At 38.2% G+C, this 23,144-nt stretch overlaps 1 protein-coding gene across 1 annotated transcript; it reads right to left on the reverse strand.

The window, feature by feature from the left end:
* Positions 1-2,329: 2,329 nt before the first annotated feature.
* Positions 2,330-21,171, reverse strand: SNX30 (sorting nexin family member 30). The gene is given in 16 exon segments (XM_042447676.1): positions 2,330-2,384; positions 4,109-4,200; positions 4,203-4,268; positions 6,082-6,174; positions 9,131-9,279; positions 9,282-9,320; positions 9,881-9,916; positions 9,919-10,028; positions 10,030-10,074; positions 11,333-11,369; positions 11,372-11,386; positions 11,389-11,423; positions 11,425-11,487; positions 20,323-20,414; positions 20,416-20,483; positions 21,150-21,171. Coding segments are annotated over 16 exon segments (1,017 nt in total).
* Between the last annotated feature and the right edge of the window lie 1,973 nt (positions 21,172-23,144).

The following is a 23,144-nucleotide window of genomic DNA, read 5'->3' on the forward strand; positions in this document are numbered from 1 at the left end:
AAGTGTTTAAATTATTGTTTTAATAGCAAGCCTTTAGCAAAAGCTGGATTGTAACAAGCACTATTTGAAGGCCTAAGTGGCCTTGCAAAAGAGAACCAAAAAAGTCTCCCAAAGAGCTACTAGAAAGAACGTGCAGTTGAGGACCAAATACAGAAAATGAACAGGCAGGGTTTGTCAAATGTTTACTTCAGATGTCCACTACACAAAAGCATTTCAGTCTCTTCAGTGAAAGCGCAATTTGGGAGGCTGCTGAGAAAAATGACTGAAAGGGAGATTATTATTTCTCAAACCATAATATTGAAGCTTTAGTTGCCTTTTGTGTACTTTAGGTACTGATATTATAACAGTTTCAACATGCTTGCCAAAATTGTAAATTGTACTGTACTCAGTAGCAGTGGATGGTGGGAAAGAGGCAACTATATTACACAGTAATATTTATATAGCGTACATTTGCTGGTTCTAACTGTAAAACATGAACCTGAGGGGAGGCTGTGGTTTTAGTTTTAGCTCTATAGCACAGAGTAAGCATTGTGGCCACAGATTTATTATGCCATAATAAATTGTAAAATGTCACCAGAGATACCCAGTTCTATCTTCAAACCTTACGGCTCCTTAAATTCTGCTAGTCTTTAAAATGGTATAAGATGGTATCTGCTGTTAATATAAACGCTTGAATGGCTCACACTCAAAAACATGATTCCATTTTATGCAGTTATTAAGCCAGGGAATTCTTGTAAGATAAGAATCTCTTGGCTTAACAACTGACTAAAAGTAATCATGTTTTTGAGCGTGAGCCTTTCAAGCACTTTTATATTAACAGTAACACTGTACATTTTTTAGATACTTGGTCGAAGACCGTAAATAAAATAGTATTGTATTGTATCGCATCGTATTGTAAACCAAGACATTTCTTATAAAATAACACAAGAGATACCTAGATCACTCATGAATTTTATGTGCTTCTTTCTTACAAAGGTTCTGTCCAAACTGTTAAGTTGGACAGAATTTTTTTTTAAATAAAAGTGATATTCACAAGCTTTCTCCATTTGGGTCAAGAAATAAATGTTCAAATTACTATATGCATAAATAATATTAGCCTTCTTCATTCCTCTCCCCACCCCAGCCCCTGACATATGTGGGCCCTTGATATCCTCTGGGTTTGGTTCGAGGACCACTGTGAATACCAAAAACGTGGTTGCTCAAGTCCCATTATATTCAAAGGCGTAATAAAATGGTGTCCCCCTTATGTAAAATGACAAAATACAGTTTTGCTTTCCAGATTTCTAAAATAAAATACATTTTCAAGCCATGGATGATTCAATCCATGCATATAGAACCAATAAATATGGAGAGCCAACTGTATAAGACCATTTTCAGAGTAAGAACTAAACTATGAGTGAAATAATTGTGGCACCAACAACATTTATCTATGACAATCATACCAAAACTCTGAAGAGAGAAACCAAGAACTTATATAGCTTTTATTTTATTTTTGAAGAAAAAAGTGAATAGCCCTGTGCACAGACACACAAACCATCCCTTTGCCACCCCCAAAATGGCTAGTGAGACTGCAGAACACATGACTACATGCCATACCCATAGGTTAAGACAACAAAGATTACTAAGACTATTCCACAAGTTTCTAATACATTCAACCAAGACCATACCATCTCTTGCCCTTATCATCGCCCTTCCCTTCCCTGCCCTGCCCTGCCCTCCTACACAACCACCACAGAAAAGCCCAGGTTAATTCAGAAAAACCTCAAGAATCTGGGAAGTAGCCCCTAACAGCCAGTCCTTTTCCATACAAATGAGGGGGAGAAGAATCAAAAGGTTCTGAAGCAGTAAGTGCAGCTGTTCATGGTTCACTAGCCCTTACCTGCTAAAGAAGAAAAGGGGGGATCAATAAAATATGTCATGTTGGCACCTTGCATTTAAGAGTTTTTTATTATTATCATCATCATTATTATTTTAGTGTTCCACCAATCGGCTTCATTCAATATAAAGTGGTCCAACAAAAGAAAACGTCTCTTGTGTTGTTGCTGTCATTGTGGTTGCTATCCAGAGAGTTTTCATGGAGTAGAGAGTTCACTGGGACAGTTCAGATGGTTTAATAACAGGTGGCAAAAAATGTCTACAAGTTCCAACATTTCAAGTTGACCAGTCCCAAGGTTCAGAACAGACAGTGTTCCTCCAAAGTGGGGGGGGTTGGGGATACCACAAACAGTGCATAGAGTTCCATCCAGTTGTTTCGTGGTAGTTGGATGGCTTGTGTACACAGTCCAAGGTCCATGGTGTAGGAAAAATGGGGAGTGGGAGATGTCATTTCTTATTTGGTCTCAGACTTGTCTTGCAATAGAGGTATAATTGATTCCCACGCCGCGTAAGGCACAGGTTAATGCAAAGACAGAATAAACACCAGTAAACGAATGAATTTTATGTGGCAATTTTAAATCAGCAATTAGTAAATTAAAGTATTTAGCAACAATGGCTAAACCGACCATGCAGTAGCTGCCAGAAGCATTTTCACTTAAAATCCCTTCCAGTTCATCCCATTAGCCCTCCCTACACGTTGTAGACCCTCCTCTTCAACCTTAGGTGCACAGAAGCTCTGTGTACCTTTCATGCATGGAGCAACATATTTTTGTCTGAACAGCCTAGAAAAGTGCTAGGGGCTATCATACGAGGCACTTACTACACTCGAATCGTTGCCCAAATTTCATAAATGTGGAGGTGGATAGCCGGTCGCACTTCTGAAGCATCATTGAGGCATCCCACTCTTCTCCTGTCGATGAATCGTTCATGGAGCAGCCATTTTATAATAACGGCAGTTCCTCGTTATTAACAGAAATGGCTGCTCTGCAAACGATTCGTCGTCGGAAGAACAGTGGGACGTGCTTCAGCGACACTCCAGAAGCATGACTGGCTATCCCACCTCCACGCTTCCGAAGTGTTTGGGCAATGATTCCAGTGTGGTAAGTGCCTCCCTGATAATCCCCCTATGTTTTTATGTTTAATGCCATTTGGCCCAAGGCTTTTCCCCCAAGCCAGTTTCTACTTTACACCACGTCAACAGGTTTATGGCCACACAGGATTACTCATAGCTGGAAAAGTTACTTTTTTTTGGACTGCAGCACTAGAATCCCCCAGAAGCCATGATGACTGCAAGGATTCTGGATGTTTTAACTGTTATCAAGCCTGCCACACCACCAGAGCTCTGATCACAGATCAGACATTAGCAGCTAAAACACACAGTAACTATATCTTGATTCCCACCATCTTGGAGAATTTCTCTTTAAAGGAAACAGAACCTTTGAAATGAAAACATGTTTCAAGTAGCCTAGACTTGTAAACTGCAAGCATTAGGGCAGAGTGTCCACATGTACAGCATGCAAATGTGGCATGAGATTCACATCCTTTTGTACATACCACATATATGCACTACCAGTAGGTTCATGGATCACTTGCAAGATAAGGAGTATGTGGAATGCCAGATAACAAGTTTTTAAATAAGATGCCAGGCTTTGTCCCTGCCCTGTATCTTGGCTTAAACTGGCTGGAGAAAGCTTTCCACAACAGCTCAATTTTAAACCATTTCACTGATTGTTGAAAGGATGAATATATTGCAAAATCAATGGTCCATTGAAACCAGTGAGAACAAAGCTCAAATGGCATCTAAAACAAAGACACGTTTTAAAAACATCTAGCATTGCTTGTTATGACGGGTCAGACTAGATGGCACAGCAGTCCGTACTGACAGGCAGGTTTCCACCACTTTGGGCAAGGGCTCTACCATCAAATAAGGTGCTATCCAGTTTTGAAATAACTGTGGAAACATTTCTGAATAGCCTGCAGCTTTCTTTATCTTAATGGCCAACCAATCCAGCTTCCCTAACAGTGGTATGCTGAACAGAAACACTACTATTTGCAAATGTTCCTATCCAACTTTGAATAATATCACAACAGTGAAAAATAGCTGAATGGTATTATGATCCTTAGGAAGAACTCTGCATCATGGTCAAACTCAACTGAATTAAGTGGCTTAATGGGCAACCAGCCACCCAAACAGATTCAGTTGTCCCTCTGTTTCCAGGGATTGCTTTGGGGAATTACCTTCTCATAGTACTGAATGTTTTTATCTGCCCATTCCCATGAGTACTGCGAAAGTCTTGCGCCGCTTGTTGTCTGCCATCGGTCCCATGTTCTGCCTTTAGGTCCGCATTGAAGCACTCCACTCGGTCTTGACACTTTTCAACTTCTGTGGGCACCTGGAGACAGAGAGATGATCTCTCAGCAATACTGAAGATTAAAGAATTGTCTTGCTTAATCTCCTCATCCATGGTCAAAAAACTAAGGGAAAGGATACACACACATGTGTTCACATCATAAGATTTCCCAGAGGTAAAGATACCAACAAACGGTTGCTTTTAAGTAGATATCATGGACTCTTGACAGCATCTAAACATTTCCCTCTCAGTTAACACAACTAGTGTAGTTTGGCACGTTTCTCTGAAATATTTAGAGCTAACTCTAAAATTTGGTTGGAGTGGGCAGTGAAAATCATAGCTCACAAAGGGCAAAACAAACTCAAACACACAGGGAACACAATCAAAAGATAATAATGGGGATTTTCACTGGATAGGGACAAGCTCAGGTATTTTGCAATAAATTAACCAGGAGGTCAATTTTGCTTAGTACATATTTTCCCACAGGGGTAGCTTCTGGGACTTAAGCAAGGTATAAAGGCAACAATCTTCCCTCCAGTGTACTTTATTCTCCAGAAATCACTCAAGCATGAAAACATCTCTTGCTTCTGGACAGAATGTTCTATTTCAATAGTATAAATAAAAGTTACTGACAGAATGCATCTAATTATATATATATTTTAAAAATAGCTAAGTTTTGCCTAATGTATCTTTGCCAATAGTACAGTTTTATAAGAGACAATTACTTTAAGAAGCTGAATGTTTCCTGAGTTGCTTTAAAAAAAGCAAATAAATTACACCCAAGTTCCACAGCCCCCAAAACAGTTAATTAATTACATTAAGTTACATTGAGAGGTAACTTTATTTTCCTAGTTCTCAAAAAGCAATGAAAAAGAGTTACTTTGTGGGTTTTTCGGGCTATGTGGCCATGTTCTTGAAGAGTTTATTCCTGACATTTCGCTAGCATTGTGGCTGGCATCTTTCTATATGCCATCCACAGATGCTGGCGAAACGTCAGAATAAACTCTTCAAGAACATGGCCACATAGCCCAGAAAACCCATAAAAAACCACAGATGCCGGCCATGAAAGCCTTCGACTTCACAAAAGAGTTACTTCTGGTTGTCTTCTGTAAACCTAATGATATAATCAGTGAGGGTGAATCTTTTACAGACCGAGTGCCCAAACTGCAACCCAGACCCCACTTATTTCCTGCAAAGTGGCCACATCCTCTGGCTTTCTAGTAAGAACTCTGGCAAATCTATGCTAGGTGACAGCATGTGTGCCCACAGAGAGGGCTCTGAGTGCCACCTCTGGCACGTGTGCCATAGGTTCGCCATCACTGATATAAATATAAACCGGACACAAAACACACTATCATCACTTCCACTTTCATCCCTGCATGAACAGCACAACAAAGCATAAGGAAACAGCACAAAGCAGCAACTAAGTGATATTTTGCTGTCCATCATCAGTGAAACCACTCCCATAACCAGAAAACGAACCTTGTGAAGTTACCCTCCTCATGATGTTAATTTTGCTTATATTTCATTGCTGGGGAAGGATTAATTACACATAACTTATCACTACTAATACAGTGGTACCCCGGGATACGAAAGCACCGCCTTACGAAATTTCCGGGTTACGAAAAAAATCAATAGGAAAAAACTGTTCCGGGTTACGAAGGTTATTTCGGGTTACGAAAAAATTTTTGGTGCTTTTCGGCGCTATTTCGCACAGAAATCGCGGCTTTTCCCCATTAGCGCCTATGGCTTTTTCGGCTTACGAAGGATTTCGGGTTACGAACGCGGCGGCGGAACGAATTATTTCGTAACCCGGGGGTACCACTGTAAACAACTTTTAAGAGATATTCCAAACATGCTAACCTGGGGCGTTCTCTCTTCTGAGGGCTACCGCTTCTAGTTTGGCTTCATATTCTGCTTGAACTTGATCTCTTTTCTTCAACACATTCTAAGGAAGGGAGGGTAAGAAACATAATTGCATTAAAGTATATGCAAAGGTCAAGGCTGTCCATTACAGATGAGTTTCAATTTTTCTCTCTGTGGTCACTTAATAGGTAGTCAAACAAAGCCAATATCAAATCACTTAAAACCAGTGCCTCTCAGGTTCTTTCACACCACTACCCTTTTAAAAACAAATGAACAGGGTGTTACAATTGACTTTGGAACTTTCTCTGCATGCAAAGCATGTCTTCTACCACACATCATCCTGAAAGAAATTACACACACATTAATTCAACTGTGCTTGCAAATTTGAGATTAAATGCAGAGGCTGGAAAAGGTATGGGGCTAGCTGACTCCCAAACTCCCAGCCAGAACTCCATTAGCCAGGTTGAGCTGTGGGATTCTGGGTATTGTGCTGTAAACATGATTTTTTTTAATCCAAGTTCTAATTAAGTGTCAGCAAGGAAAGAATCTGAGTCAGGGACTTCCACTCATTTACAAAGAAAGTTTTGCAAAAGAGGGGAAAAGGTTATATATTCTACAGTGTATATCATGTAAGGCCCAACAGTATACTAAAGCTATGCATTATTGATAGCAAGATTTTCAGTTTTTTAAGAGAGAGAGAAAGAGAAGTTTTGTCATTTCGCCAGAGACAAGAGGACGGACTGCTGAATGAAAGAAAAAAGAATAAGGGAAAAAAACCCTTCAGCATATTTTTAAACTACTCTAACAACAAAAACCCATAAATATTAAAGCTAAACTCCATTTACCTAATATTTAAACATTCCACTGGGATGTTTATAGTATCTCTGCCCAATGGATTTTATTTCATCACAACAGTTCCTATTGCTCTGCTTTTAAAACAATTAATAGCATTTAGCATTAACAGGCCTTTTATGCTTCACCTAATGTATATGTTATTAACTGGTGTATCAGAGGCACGCATTGGAGTAAGCCTCTCAAGCAGTAGACATATGTGAATTCTCTGAAACTGCACCATGGTAGAGGAAACAATGTTAACATGGATCTAAGCAGAGCTGGAAACATTTCTTTTGTGGGCTATGACTCTTTGAATCTGCCAGCCAATATGGCCATTAGCCATGTTCACTGGGCATGGCAAAAAAAAAAAAAAAAAAAAAAAAAAAAAGACCAATGGCCAAAAAAAATCTCTTCCAAGCTCTGAAATAAGGCAAAGGTGTGAAGGCCAACAGACAAGACATATATGCCTGTCTTCATGCTGAAAGACTGAAAGCAGTGTGCCACATGCATTAAACTCCTGCGTGCCTCTCCAGTCAATAAGCTAAATCCTCTTTCTGGTCAGTTCCAGGGAGAGCATTTTGTACATAGCACACAGTCATACTTTAAAGGTAAAGGGAGAGAAACACTTTAAAATTCCTTTCTACAACCGCAGTATAAGCACTATCTCCCTTCTGTTGTTCATCCAATCTGACAGCCAGGAGAACAGAGCATGTCCATCACAGCCTCTGAAACAAAGGACACATCCTCAGCCTTCATTCAGTTAAGCAATTCATTATACCAGCATTAACTTTCCCATCCATCCCTAAGGGTAGTTGGCTTGGTGCTTAAATCGTTAAAGCTAAAAAAGGCTTCCATTTAACCACACTATGCAAGTCACGGCATGATGTACATTTCTACATACATACTGTTTAACATTAGTACCAAAGTGGACAAATTGCAGTCCACCAATTTGGTTTATACTGTAACCCCCATCATCTTAGCCAACAAGACAATGGAGAGCTGCATCATTGGCTATTGCTGGGAAATTTGCAATGGACCTGTCATCTAGGGATTGGGATAGTTATCGCATATAAAAAAGCTCGTAACTCCTACTCTCCCATCTGAATCAAAAGAATCTGGGTAAGTACTGAGACAAGAGCTTGGAGACAGCGATCTAGAAAGCTAAAGACCAATAAACTGAAGCTGAATCTTGCCGAGGTGGAAGTGCTGTAGGGAAGTGCTTTCAGGTCATGAATTAGGTGGAGAATGAGTCCTGGATAGTGTTGCACTCACTCTGAAGCATGATTCCCAAACTCTTGTCTCCAGGTTTTGGACTTCAGCTCCCAGAAGTCCTCTGCCATCTTGGCAATGATCTGGGATTCTGGGAGCTGAAGTCCAAAACACTGAAAGCCAGAGTCTGGGAATCACTGTCTTAAGGCTGTACTTTCAAGTGCTCCTTCTCTACACAAAGCTGTGGCTAGAACAACATGTGGCCACAATTGCAAGGAGTGTGTGGTGCTACAGCTGCTTTGTCAGCTATTGGCTAAGATAATTCATTCATTCATAATCTATTATTCACACCACTAAACTACTGCAATAGTCTTTCTCAACCTAAACGCTACATCTTCCAGTCTATAATGCTTGTCAAGTGAGGCAGCTAGGTAGGACACTGGGCCCCCCAAGCACTGTACTGATTGGCTTGAGCTACCAGTTCAAGGCACTGGGTGCTTGAGTACACAGCCCAACTAACTTAGGATCAAGCACCAGAATCAAAAAGCTTAGGATCAACAGATCTTCCTGTTTTCAGACTTTGTTGTGTTGTGCTACATTGCTAGTTGCTTTTCTGGTTTATATTTTTAATTATACATACATTTTTTTATTACAGTTATGTAAAACTATTTATATTCAATTTTATTGCAATTATGGGAAAAAGGTTTCTATGCAGTGAATGAGTGATTTCCCAAACTCTGGTCATTCAGGTGTTTGGACTTCGCTCCCAGAAAACTCAGCCATCTTGGCCAATGGCCATTCTGGGAAAGCCAAAGTTTCTGGAAAGCCAAAGTACTTCTGGATTAAACCATTTGAACCAATGGATCTAACTAAGAACTAATTGGTCTGCAAAGAAAGCAGTCTGACTCCTGCAGTTCAAATGTGTACCATAGAATTAAAGGATTTTCTGGGTCATGTTTAACAGGAACATTTGCCTCACACAAGTCCTATTTTACTTCATGGACTCCAGTACAGGATATACTCTCTAGAACAGGCAAGAAGTCCTCTGTCATTTCTTCACTCAGTTCCTCAAGAGCAGTAGACAATTCCCAATGCAGGCAGACACTCTCCAGAGGTTCTGACAGCTCCTTTTCTAACCCACCGGTTGATATACAGGACCATACTCTCGCAATTCCCACCGATATTCTGCAAGTGAAAAAGAGAGCCAGAATGGCTAATTCTGAATTTTAACAATGTACCTGAGATTATTCTTTTTACAAGACACAAATCTAAATTTCAAATGACAAACATCTCATGTTTGGCAAAATCTTGTCCGGGGGGTGGGGGGGGCTTTCAAATCTGGAAAGGATGTATGAAGAATGTTATAACTAAGTAATGTGTTATATTGTAAGAGGGAGAAAATGATGACTGTCTATCTGGAGGAATTCTTTATTCTAAATGGACACTCTGCAGATTCAGTATAGCTCCCCAAAATCCTTTTACATAGCTCTTTGCGCAACATGAGATCACAAAATTACATCCAAGATCTTTGCTACATTGCTAGAACACTTTAAACATTCTGTAGGAAATGCACCAATTCTTATGAAGTACAGCATATTTTTGGATTTCCTCCAGGGTCTCATTTTTAACAATAACTTGTTTTATACTAACCCTGGAAACATGGGATGCAGCATACACCCTTTACAAAAACCCTCAAGCAGTACAAAATGAATGGCATTACAAGGCAAACGGCATGCACTACTCACCAACTTCCTCCTTTATTATCCTCTGTGCTATCCTATAATAGTTCCAAGCTTCAGAGAAAACGTATCCAGGTAGTCACCAATGGCTTGCAAACTCCAATGGTCGACTTCTAATTTATAGCTTCCGTGGACATATTTGACTGATTCTCCACTTGGAAAGCAAGGCCATTCCTTGTTTTTTAATAAGCATTAAGATCCTGGTGGTGACAGAATAGTTAGCAGGCTTACTTTAATTTGCATATTTCATGTTCATGAAGAAATTGAGCAAATTGAGTAAACACAAAATTTCTCCGAATTGAGAAACACAAAGAAGAAACTCCAGAAACCACTACCAGATCTGACTCCTTTTTTATAATGAAGCTAAAAGAGATGTGATTTTCTCTTAAGCTTTCACCAGGCATACAATGTAATGAGGAAGTTTTTTATGCTTTAATTCATAATGAACATTGCCAGAACACTTTTGATTTCCGGAGACTAATTTTTAACAGTAATCTTGTGTATACATAACACTGTACATGGGCTGCAGCACCTATCCTTTACCAATTCAGTCAAGCAGGTAGTTAAAAAGATACTGATGCCATACTATCAAGGGTTCCTGTATTAATGGCATTTATACATGCCAGGATCAAAGGCAACACAATTCTACATATACATGACCATAAATATTGAACGAATGTAAAGAATTTCAGTCCTGTCAAAATTCTGACTGAAATTCACTTTGCCTCAGAAATATGCACATTTGGGGCTTGTAGAATATATTTATCCACATCTATTAAAATGTGAGTGACAAAAAACATGGATGGCCTTGTGGTCTCTTTCAATTTTGTGATTCTATGTTCAGCTTTTAAACTTCACAGACTTTTTAGTTGAGGGAAAACACATAGAAATACATACATTAGGAAAAATTAAAAAGTCAAACATTATACAGAACATGCATTTGGAAAAGGCAACATGAATTTCTATATGGGAGGAACTTCCATATGGAAGGAATATGCAGACAGGATTGGGAAAAATGAAAAAATTCAAGACAGAGTTTTTCACATCCCTAGCTATGTATCTCACATTCCTCTTGGACTGTGGATGGACACTGGGAGGGAAAGATGCTGAAGCAGGCAGGCATTTGGCTGATCCTGTAAACCTTTTCTTATACATTGTTCAAATAGATTCCTTCTTCCTGGTGGTTTAAAGAAGCTCATTCAGTCGTATTTTTCTTCCACACTGTGAAGAGTTAGTTTCCCTCCTCCAGCGTATCTTTGACTAGCTTCTAATGTGCTGTGTAAGACAACTACAGCATTTCGTTAAAAAATAATGTACCCATAAAAACATAAGATCTGTGGTTTAAAAGAAATGTTAATCTGGTGAGGTTAAAAGTGTGCTTTAAGTTTATTTTTATAATCTCTCAAGGAATCTTTTCCACCTCTCAATATACCTTTCTACATGATGCAGTTCACTTACTTTGGCATAAGAAACACATGAAAGTGTTCGTTGAAGAAAGCACAGGATGATCTCAATCCTTTTCAAGAATTTATCCAAGGCCTTTCTCCTGTCTCAACAAATTCTTCTGAAAGCGATCTACAACTCCTTTTATCCTACAAATTTTTCTGGAAGGGCTGGTATGTGGAGTAGAAAAAATCACAGAGATAAAATTAAAACACGTATTTTACCTTTAGTAGCAATCAACAGCCATTCTTGCAAAGGACTGAAAGACAAGCAGTGTGAATGTAACCAAGCACCTGTACAGGATAAATATGCATGTTCTTTGAAAACACATGGGCAAAACACACACCTATGGAATAATTAAATAGTATTATAGCACAGAGATGTAAATGTTGGACACTACATCTGAAACAATTATATAAAAACACGTAATCAAATTTGATACACTGCTTCATGCATGCAATGAAAATGCAACATTTTTTAACGATATTCCACGTAACAGAGGATGAAAGAAAAGAATGAGAGAGGAAACATTCTGTACAAATGGCAGTCTACATTAAGAAAAGCCCTTTTTACACTGGGACCAGCTACCTCAGCTACCTTATTGATTGCTCTCCTTATAGCTAACTGCATTCTAAAAATCAAAAACTTTAAGTTTGCATAGCTAGGCCATCAACGTCTTATATGTTTCTTTCTCAAAAGCAAATTGGCAAGAGTGCATGTAAAGCACCAGTTTCACTTGATGATTTCTAAGAATTGGGGGAAAGGATATAGTAATACCTTAGGAACATCTGGTAATAGCAAGTAGAAAAAAATTATCAATGTTCAAACTCAAAAAGGCAATTATTATAATTTTAAAGACTGCATTACTACATTGTATCTGTTAGGTATGTCTTTTTTCTTTGTGGATCCCACAATAAATACTGTATTTTCTGGCGTATAAGACTACTTTTTAACCCAGGAAATTTTTCTCAAAGTGGGTGTCGTCTTATATGCCGGGGTGTGTCTCAAGGGCTGAACTTCGGAGCCCGACTGGAGAATCTGGTCACCGCATATGGGTGGGGGAACTCAAAAATCGCCATGGCCGCATACCCTCCATTATGTGTGACCATTGAATCAGCAAGAGCGGCGTATACAAGTACTGTAAGAAGAAATCTTGTGAGACAAGAAGGCTGGGCAGGTAGGGAATGCTGACCATCTAAGCAGGCTTTGTATTACAACAAGTTTTTCCTGCTAAGTACCTGCATTCATAGCATTTGAATTAAAATTACCATATAAATCAAATCTGATGGTTTTTTTAATTTTTATTTGTATGAGTTGGAAAGGGGTAGTCTTATACAGTGAGTATATCCACAACTCTATATTTTAACTGGAAAAGTTTGGGGTCTCTTATAAACCAGTCATCTTATACGCCAGAAAATACGGTACCTTTGGAAAGGAGAGAGATTTAAAAAATAAAAGAAATAATACACCCTTTATCTAGCTCAGAGACAGATTATGTAGCTGTGAGTTCATGGAACTGTAACTCATATAACTGAAAACCTGAAATTAAAGAGCTGCCTATTATTTCCAACAACCAACTGGAGAGAAATTCCTCTTTCCAGACTCTATATTTAGTTCTACTCTCATCCTACTATTTTTCCCCCCTTGGCTTCTCCCCTTATCTCTCTCATTACCTTCAACCCCACTGATTTATTGGATGAATTTGTTCAGCTTCCTTTAGGTGACACCATCTTTTGACTAACCTGCCACCATTTTTCTTTCTTCCTCTCATAGCATTCTGACCCACATTCATCTGATTGTCATGAAGTTATCCAGTGCATTTCTTGCTTTAGTTTTCTTTCTTCTCAATTTCTCTTTCTGTACTCTGTACTCTCTTTTAGGTTCTGTCCTCTCAGTCTATCCCGGAATGCCTTCCTCTTAACTTACTATATATACTTATGTAGAAGTTAGAAATTTTAGTAAAAAAAAGAATATCCCAAAACCAGAGTTGACTTATCCATGGCTTCAATGTAAGTACTGTACTTTAACTCTTATTTAAAAAGGGACCATCTCCTGGTAAAAGCAGATCATAACTGTCCTGGAAGCAATGACCCTCCTCTACTCTCTCATCCATCCAGCCTTTAGTGTGCGCACAAACAGTTATGCCTCCTGGCATTTTGTAAGTTCTTTGGCATTGTTTTCCCTTTCTTCAATCCTTTCCTCCTTATCTCAGGCAGCACCTTAGTTTTCCCTCAATTTTATCCACAGGTCATATCAAAATCCAGAATTTTGGTCGCTCAAACCCTACCCTACACTTATACATGAGGGCGACAATAGTTTGAAATATACCAGTAATATCCGTCTGGGATCTGTTTCCATTGACCACTCCATTGCAAAGTTCTGAACCCATCAAAACAGATACCTCTCACTCCAATTCATGATTCGATCCCTGGTTAAAAATATTTTTTAAAATATATAATCCCAAAGAACAAAGCTTTGATTTTGCATTTTTATACAAGGGACACTTTTACTGTACATTAGTTTGGACTTGAACATTCACGGTTTTGCTTATCGTGTTATGTGTGTGTCCTGGAACCAAACCCTAGCAATACAAGGGCCCTTGTATATTCCCTTTCTAACACATAAACTGATTGCCAATTCTTTGTTTTCTAAACAAATAAATATTCAAAGCCAAAGCATCAGTGAAAAGCATCAAAGACCTTCACTTCTAACATAACACATTCAGATTAGATGGTGGGGGGGGACCTCATATCAAGAAAATTTCAAGGGCTTGACACCAGAGCTAAACTGCATCCTATTAATAATCATATTATTATCTGATAGAATGCTCCCTTGTCTCTCTTTCCTTCCATGTCTTTCCTTTTAAATGCTGGTATTGAGATTAAATGGTCTCTATTAGATGGTGCCATTCACTCTCTATTTCAGTTTAATAAAGCAACTCTGCTCATATAAAGAATAATACCAGAACACCTACTTTGATGCATTTTTAATCCTTATTTTTTTATTGTCATGTACATTAAGAGCCACATGTTTGCAAGTGTTCCCGAACTGCATTTTAAAAATTCATTTTTATTTTAGCAATGGCAATTTTCATTCAGCATCCAACAACCAGCAGGCAGTAACAGGAAATAGTCTTAATTCAAAAATAATGAAGTAACAGAGTACATATTTCTAAAATCCCAGTGATCAACATGCAAATTTGGACCTTTTAAAAATCCAGGGAATGTTCATTTTATAACTCAATCTACAAAAAAGAAATTTAGTATAATATAGTAGCTGTAAAAATGATCACGTAAAATGGTAGTATACCTATTGTCATTATTTTTCAAACCCAATAAACTTTGCACATGCCCACAGCATATATGCTCTTTCAGAGAGCCCAAGGAATTCAAGAAATTAAAGCCACCATGCTTTTACTGAGCAAAAGGATATAGTGTCGAGGAAAACTGTTGCATAGCAACTAAAATAGTTCCATCTGCTGTACAATGCTACTTAAACTAATTAAAGCAACACAAGAATTGTTTTTATGAGCGTCATGTGTCTTTTCATACACAAATTTAGGAAATCGACTTCGCATTTTGTACACACTTGATCCTATTACTGCTGTTAAAAAACCAGAAGAATGTGCACTTTTTAAAGCAGAAACAGTTAGTGTTCAACAACGGTGTGCCTGGTTCTATACCTACGGGAATAGAGGTGAGTCGCTGGGATTCTCTCATTTATTCCTGAGCCAGTTCAAAATCCTTGTATCTTCTTGCGATGGTATACCTGGCAATCAAACTCTGCTCGTGTGGTCTTAGAGTACAAAAGAACTAAGACAAAAGGGAAAAGGCAGAAGAGCAAGGTAGTCATGGTAGTCTAAAGAATGCTTGAGTTAGGATAAGCCTGTAAAAATAATTACCTCTTGTGAGGTGTTTAAGAGCGCACTTAAGAATGAATTTTCTTCAGCAAGCTACCCACCTGACTTATGTAATATAATACCCTCTGACTCACTGTTTATAATTGCTTCATTGCCACTGATGAAGTTAGTTTTTTTAAGATTTATTGCTATTAATTTATTGATTGTGTTTTATATGTATTTTAAGTATTTGATGTATGCATTTTTAGCAGTCTGTAATCGCTCATTTGGAGAAGGGGATATATCAATAAACATATTATTATTATTATTATATTTATATTATTTATTATTATTAGCCTCCAAACAATTGTTCTATACAAAATTCATAATAACAAACAAGTATACTTTCTTTTAGATCTTTAAGGAAAGATTTCATTTTCTTCCAGATGCTGCATACACTGCCATCATTTTGTTCATTTTAATGCATAAATCGTACCTCAACTCAGGCACTTGGGCATCGGAAAAGGAAAAAATGTTATAAAATTTAGTATTCCTACCTCTGGCAGTGTTGTGATACATAAATGGGAAATTTCCAATATTAACTTGTACAAGTGCTTGATGAAAGATTCATGCTTTGATTTATTTGATGGAATGTTCCTTATGTTGTTGTTTTTAAAAAAAACAAAACAGAAGTTCTTTAAATAATATTCTTGTCCTATCTATATCTTGAAGACATTTCTCACCACCCTCTATATGGACATTACTTATAGAAAATAAAATGCTAAATTTCTATGTTTTTTCGCATGAATCTTTGATTTGTTACAAAAGACAAGAGACAACAAATTAAAATGTTTAATCTCATATATGCCATTTAAAAAAAAACCTGACAATGAGTGATTCTGGAGTATTTTGTATCCCAATAAAATTTACAAGTATTGGGGGTTTTAAGTCAATCATCATATCAAGTAGGACATAAGGCCACACACATTTTTTTCACAATCAGTGTGTTACATTTATTGCATTACTGTACCATGTAAAGGCTCTTGCACACATCAACAGCAGCTCATTCTTTTTTTTTTAAGACCAATTTTTTAATGTTAACCAATACTGGGGAGGTGGAGAAAGAAGAGTCCTCAACAAAAAATATATATCACAGTTTGTCTACCAGGGGTAGGCAACCTGCGGCCCGAGGCCGGATGCGCCCGACAAGGCCTGGGACCGGCCCACTCTGGCCTGCCGCCGATTTTGCCACGGGCCTTTTGGGTGGCAATTGTTTATAGAAGCCTCAGAAACATTCATTTAATATTAATATTTTTTAAAAAAATCAGCAAATTTTTTTTGCGTGTCCTCCATTTTTAAAAAGTGTCTTCAATTTGAAAATTTTTCATACATTTGTCCTGGTTTATTTATAATTTTAATTTTTTTTTAAAAAGTATTTAATATTTTATTTTTTGGCTTCGCCCCCAGTTGTATGAGACAGCAAACCGCCCGGCTCAGAAAGGTTGCTACCCTGGTCTAAACTATGCTCATCAGCAGTTCAAGTCAAAACAAGTCATTTGCTCCTGAGTAACACTGATGAAAGTACCGCATGCCTTACTAGAGTTTCACATTTTCTGCAAAGGGAAACTGCTTTGTCGATTGCAGCCATAGACAGAAAACTGCTTAGTTCCTATTAATAGTACTCTTTTTCTGACTGCTGTCACAGTCATGGCCTAGTATAACATTTTCCTTTCATGGCCTGAATTCATGCAGTTTTTGAATTTGAACATTTAAAAGGCTTATCATGTTCACTATTGGGGATTAGAATTCTGCACCTTGAGCATCTCCTTTTAAAATCTAGCTAAAATATTAGGTTAGAATCACAACCCAACTGTTATAGAAGTCACCAGCTACCAATATTTGTTTTTTTTTAAATAATTTTTATCAAACATGAAAAAAAAATTCATAATAAAAACCTCCTATATAGCTTGAACACAACACTACATACATATATAACAAAATAAAAACTTTGCTGCATTCTACATCTAAAAACTACAAAACAACTACTGAAACTGCTTATAAAGCAAGGCTTGCAAATAATTTCCAACTTGCCAGGTCACTGGTTGAACATGTCAGTAATCCCGATTTTTCTTTATTAAACTTGTAGTATCCGCCTCCTTTCCAAAGTTGAAGGTGAGAACACACATAAAGCAGCTATGAAATATAAACAATTAAAGAACTGAGCTTTCTATATTTTAAAAATTGGGCTTATATTATCTTAAGAACTGTTAACATTATTTAATTTTAGCAGTTATTTGATACTATTGGTTTTTTTGTCTATCTTGCTTTAGATTCTTATAAAATGAAAAGCGTCTAAAATTTTCGAAATACAAAATAAGTTAAAGTAATTTTCATGCTGGAGACATGAGGATGGTTGCCATGTTAAAAATGCTTCCATGGCTTTCTTCCACTGACAACAGGCTTGCAAGAGCACACACAATATATAAACCCATTCCTTAGTAGACACACACAATGCATACGTTATTTTGTTTTTGTTGTGTACCTTCATGTTCTTCTGACTTATGCCACCCTAAGATTGATACCTGACCATGGGTTTTCCTGCAAGATTTTGTTCAGAGGTTTTGCCATCTTCCATGAGGCAGAGAGTGTGCCTTGCCCAAACCACCCAGTGAGTTTCATGTGTCCTAGCAGGGATCGATCCCTGGTCTCCAGATTGCATTCCAGCACTCAAAACACTATGCTGCTATTTCTAGTGTGTGTGGTGTTGTATTCTTTACTTTTCCTCCTAGGAATCAAGGTGTGTACATGATCTTCCTAATCTATATTCACAACAAGCCTCTGTTAGGGGACTGGAACCTCAATCCTTCCAGTTCTCAGTTACAACACACTAATCATTACTAATTGGTGGTAATATGGTGGAAAAACACCAAGATTCTTGCACAAGTGACCAGTTAATGAGCTGCTTTACACTTGCATGCATTTATGCAAAGCCTGTACAACACAATACCACATGTGTGTTGGTTTGTTGTAATGGACTACATTTTGGATTAAAACCTATATATCTCTCTACACACCACCAAAAAACAAAACTTTCTATTTTTCTAAGCATTATTGAACTTTTTTAGTTTTTTTGGTTTTTTTTGTGCTATGTGCCTGTTCTGAAGAATTTTCCTGACATTTTGCCTGCATTGCGGCTGGCATCTTTCAGAATGCTGGCATGGTAAAGTGATTGGATATATAATCTATTTGATCTTTGTTACTTTTAAAGGAAGCAATATACACATAAATCTGTGTTTTAGCTGTTGATGCAAGGCCTCAGAATGTTCTATTTAATTAGTGATCCAGTGTTTCTGGGAAAAACCCCTGACCTGGGTGATGTTTATCTGCTGGTTTGTATTTTGTTTAGATCCTGATTTCAGTTGTTTTTAAGGATGAAAACCAAACTTTGTTTACTTTTCAGGAGTTTCTTTTTTTTGTTTGTTGAAGTTTCAGTGTGTTTGTGATTTCAATAGCCTCCCTGTCATTTGATCCTGATAGTTCTGTGCATATGGTCCAAATTTCAGTGTTTTCAAATAGCAATTTTATGCCTGGTGCCTTACAGCGTGTTCTGATACTTATCTTTATTGATTTTTTTGCTGGCCCCCTGGTGTCTCTCATGGTTCCTTGATTCGCATTTGAACAATGCATTTGGTGGTCCATATGTACACTTGTCCACGTATGTTGTAAACTCTGCAACTTGAGGGGTCCTCATGTCCTTCAATGATGCAAGAATTGCTTTGGATTTTCGTGTTGGTTTGTAAATTTGGAATTGTATTTCCTCACCATTTCCCTTTTTGTTGTGACTCCTTTGAATGTAGGTAAAAATACTATTCTTTTGGTGGTTGCTTTTTCACTCTTCTGGGTTTTACTGGGTCTGCAACCCTTCTATCTCTCAGCTTGGAGTAACATTAGCACTGTAGAGCCCAGTCAGGTTGCTTCAACCCATCTTCAGAGTTGTTCACGATCCATTATGCCCAAATCTGAACAGTGGTTTTATTGTGCTTCTTTTTTTTTTTTGTTTTTTTTTCCTGGAACTTTTGTTTATGTTGTATTATAATCATGTATATTTTGATCATATGTATTTTATATTGTATTTTTCTGCATTTTACATAGGTAATTAGCTTTTATAACTGTATTTTATAAGTTTTTTAATTTACTTCCTTTTCCCTCTGACATATATGTGTATGCACACACTTTAGACTGATACACCCTGGCAGGATTACCTTTTTCATTATTGTACCTTAAAGCATCCATTAAATTAATGGCAATACATAAATAAATGATATATAATAATTTCAAGAGAGTTGTTCATAATTTAGGTGCCTATCAGTATACAGAAGAAGAAATTATAAAGTTATGAATAATCTAATTGTAAACCAGAGCCACATGTTATTATCATAAAACATATTTTGTTTTGTTTTTGCTTAAACTCATTCTGACTTATGACTTCTAAGGAAAATCCTATCATCATTATTGTCCCCCATAGTGGGAGACAATCTTGGATTATTTATTGTGATTCAAGCATGGATTAGTTTGCTAAATAATATATACATACAGTTAATAAACTCAACCAAAAAAAAGTCTTGTTTAATATGATAAAAGCTATCATATGTCCACACATGATACAAGTAAAAGAAACACAATTTAGTTGCACCTTATCCCAGTCTAGTGCCCTTCAATGGGTTGACTACAATTCCCATTGTTTCCAGTCAACATGGCCATTGACCATATTGTAGGATATGACTGGTGAGTTGCAGCCCAGTACATATCAGAGGGCAATAAATTGTTAAGGCTACAGCATGCATTATACAGGGAAGTTTTTTTCATAAATATTGTTATGATCACCTCAAGTACTAATAAGGACAGGAATCATGCAGTCCCTCCAGATGTTATTGGACAGTTACTCCCATCAGTCACTTACTACTATAAGCAACAGTAAAATAAAAATGATGGGAGTAATGCAGTTTCATACAGCAGCTGTTAGGTGACAAGCTGCTCATTAAACAAGAGGCGAATACACAAGATAAAAAAGGGGGGGTGATTGTTTGAGTAGGCAGCTAACAAAAATTATTTTTAAATAAATGAAGACTTAGACCTGTTTTATAGTAGGAAACAGCTATTGTAATACCTGTTTGTGACTCTGTACGTGATGTATATCTCCATAGTACAGACATGTTTTTTTTTTGGATCATCAACTGTGACAAAGAGTCTCATCAGCTCGTCCATCCAGTCAATCATCCACCTGCAGCCGGTTAAGGAAATGAAGGAGGAAGATGCGGGCTGGAGTGTCTACTGTGGAGATACTCGATCATATCTTCTCCTCCCTGCTTTGCTGCGCGCCACTGCTAGGACGAGCAACCTCAGGCTGGAGAGGAAGAAGACAGAGAAGAGTTACCCAAATGGTGACGCGCGGCTGTAGTCAAAAGTGTCCGCAGACTCCAGCGTCTGCGCTGGACTCTAACGATGGTCTTGCTCTTCGATGTGCAGTGATCACTTGCGTGCGTGTGTACATAAGAGAACCTTTTGTCGACGCGCTTGATAGTCCAAAAAACAGGTCTGGACTAGGAAGACTTACATCACGTACAGAGTCACACCAGGGATTAACAATAGAGCTTTGTCCTACTTATAACAGGTCGAGTCTTTCCAGTTTCTTTAAAATAATTGTTTGTTAGCTTTGGCCTCCCTTCAAACAAACCCCCCCCCCTTTTTTATCTTGTTATTCGGCGCTTGTTGAAGTGAAGCCTGGCACCTACCACGCTGTTGAACTGCTCGCCCAGCATTTCTTACTGTTCTTATGCTAGTTAGTCTGATGGGATAACTGTCCAATAACATCTGGAGGGCTGCATGATGCCTGTTCTTATGAGTGACTTGAGGTGTTCCATAACAATATTTGAAAAAAACTTCCCTGTATAGGCCATGCGTGTAGCCTTACTAAGTTATTGCCCTTCTGAGTACTGGGCTGCAACTCCACAGTCATTCCTAACAAGGATGGTCAATGCCCTGTTGACTGGAAACAATGGAAATTGTAGTCAACCCATCTGAAGGCACAGACTGGGGAAAGTGCACTATTGTGTTTCCTTTACTGTGGTCTCATGGCTGTGGGCCAGTATGAAATGCCTTTATCATAGTTTTAAAACAATGACTTTTTTTTTGGTTGAGTTTTGATACTGTTAGTTTATTATTTAGGCAAACTAATCCATGCTTTGAATCAGCCCGAATAATTCCAAGATTGTGCGCCTCACTATGGGGGAAACTAATGATGATAGGAAGTTTCCCTTAGGGTATCATAATTCCGAATAGTTTAGGCACAGAAACAAAACAAGATAATGTTTGTAGGATAATGAACACAATGGTGGCGCTGGTGTACATATAATATTCTATCTTTCGAATTTTTTCTTCGGTAGACTTGATAGGGCAGCCAAATGGAGGAACCTACCTTGAAATTATATTATTATCATTTAGTTATGTAGTGGCCATTAATTTTCATGGTGCTTGACAGGGTACAATAATGAAAACAGGTAATCCTGCCAGGGGTGTACAGTCAAAGTGTGTGCATCACATTATGCAGAGGGAAGAAGGAGTAATTTAAAAACGTATAAAAGACAGTTATAAGCTTAATTACCTAGGTAAAATGCAGAAAATACAATATAAAACCAATACATGAATGATCAAATATACATGATTATAATACAACACTTAAACAAAAGTTCATGGACAAAAAAGAAGCCACAATAAAAACACTGTCAGATGGGCTAAATGGATCTGTGACCCACTTCTGGGAAAAGGGGGTGAAGCACCTGGGACTGGGCTCTACAGGCTAATGGGTACTCCAGCCTGAGAGATCAGAAGGCTGCCAGACCCAGTAAACGCAGAAAGAGTGAAACAAGCCACCACCAAAGGGAAGGTATTTTTACCCTACATAAAGGAGTCACAGACAGAATAGGGAAACTGTGAGGAAATACAAACTTCCAATGGTTTACAAACCAACCACAAAAGTCCAGCAAAGGCTGCACCAGTGAAGGACAGAGGGACCCTCTCACGTCTGCCAGAGTGTGACAACATACTGTGGGACAAGTGTACTATGGACCACCAATGCATTGTTTCAAAGGCGGAATCAAGGAACCTGAGAGACACTGCAGCTGGGCCAGCCAGAAGATCCACAGTAAGTATCAGAACACCTGTAAGGCAATCCTAGGCATAAAAGGACTATTTGAAAACACTGAAATTCTGGACCAGGGCCAGCAACGATCAGGTCAGAATGCACAGGGAGGCTATTGAGTTCACAAACACCTGGACAACTTCAACAGAAAAGAAGAAACCCTGAAAGTAAACAAAGGTTGGTTTTCAGTCCTGAAAACCTGAAATCAGGACTCTACACCCCCAGCAGATAACAGCACCCGGGGGCAGGGGTTTTTTCCCAGCAGACCGGATCACTAATTAAATAACATTCGAGGCCTTGCCAGTCAACAGCTAAAACACAGATTTATGTGTAATTGCTTCCTTTAAGCAAGGATCAACATAGGATATATATCCCACTCAACGTCCATGCCAGCAGTCTCTGAAGAGCCAGCCGCAGATGCAGGCAAATGTCAGGAATAGTTCTTCCAGAACATGCCACATAGCAACAAAAAACCACAAAAAACTACAAAGTTCAAAATGCTTTTAGAAAATAGGAAAGTTTTTGGTTTTTGTTGGTGTGTGTGAGGAGTGAGAGGTTTTATCCAAACTTAGGTCCATTACAGCCACACACACATGGTTGGTTGGCGTTGTATCAAGGCTTTTCCATAATAGGCGCACAGTGTAAAGCACTCATTAACTGGGCGCTTGTGTCAAGAAGTCTTGTGTTTCCACCATATTTACCACCAATTTATGTAATTATTTAGTGTGTTGTCTGAGAAACTGGAGGATTGGGTTCCAGTCCCCCTTCAACAGCTTGTTGTGATATAATTG

The sequence above is a fragment of the Sceloporus undulatus genome, chromosome 2, assembly GCF_019175285.1.
Source record: "Sceloporus undulatus isolate JIND9_A2432 ecotype Alabama chromosome 2, SceUnd_v1.1, whole genome shotgun sequence".
NCBI classification, from domain to species: Eukaryota; Metazoa; Chordata; class Lepidosauria; order Squamata; family Phrynosomatidae; genus Sceloporus; species Sceloporus undulatus.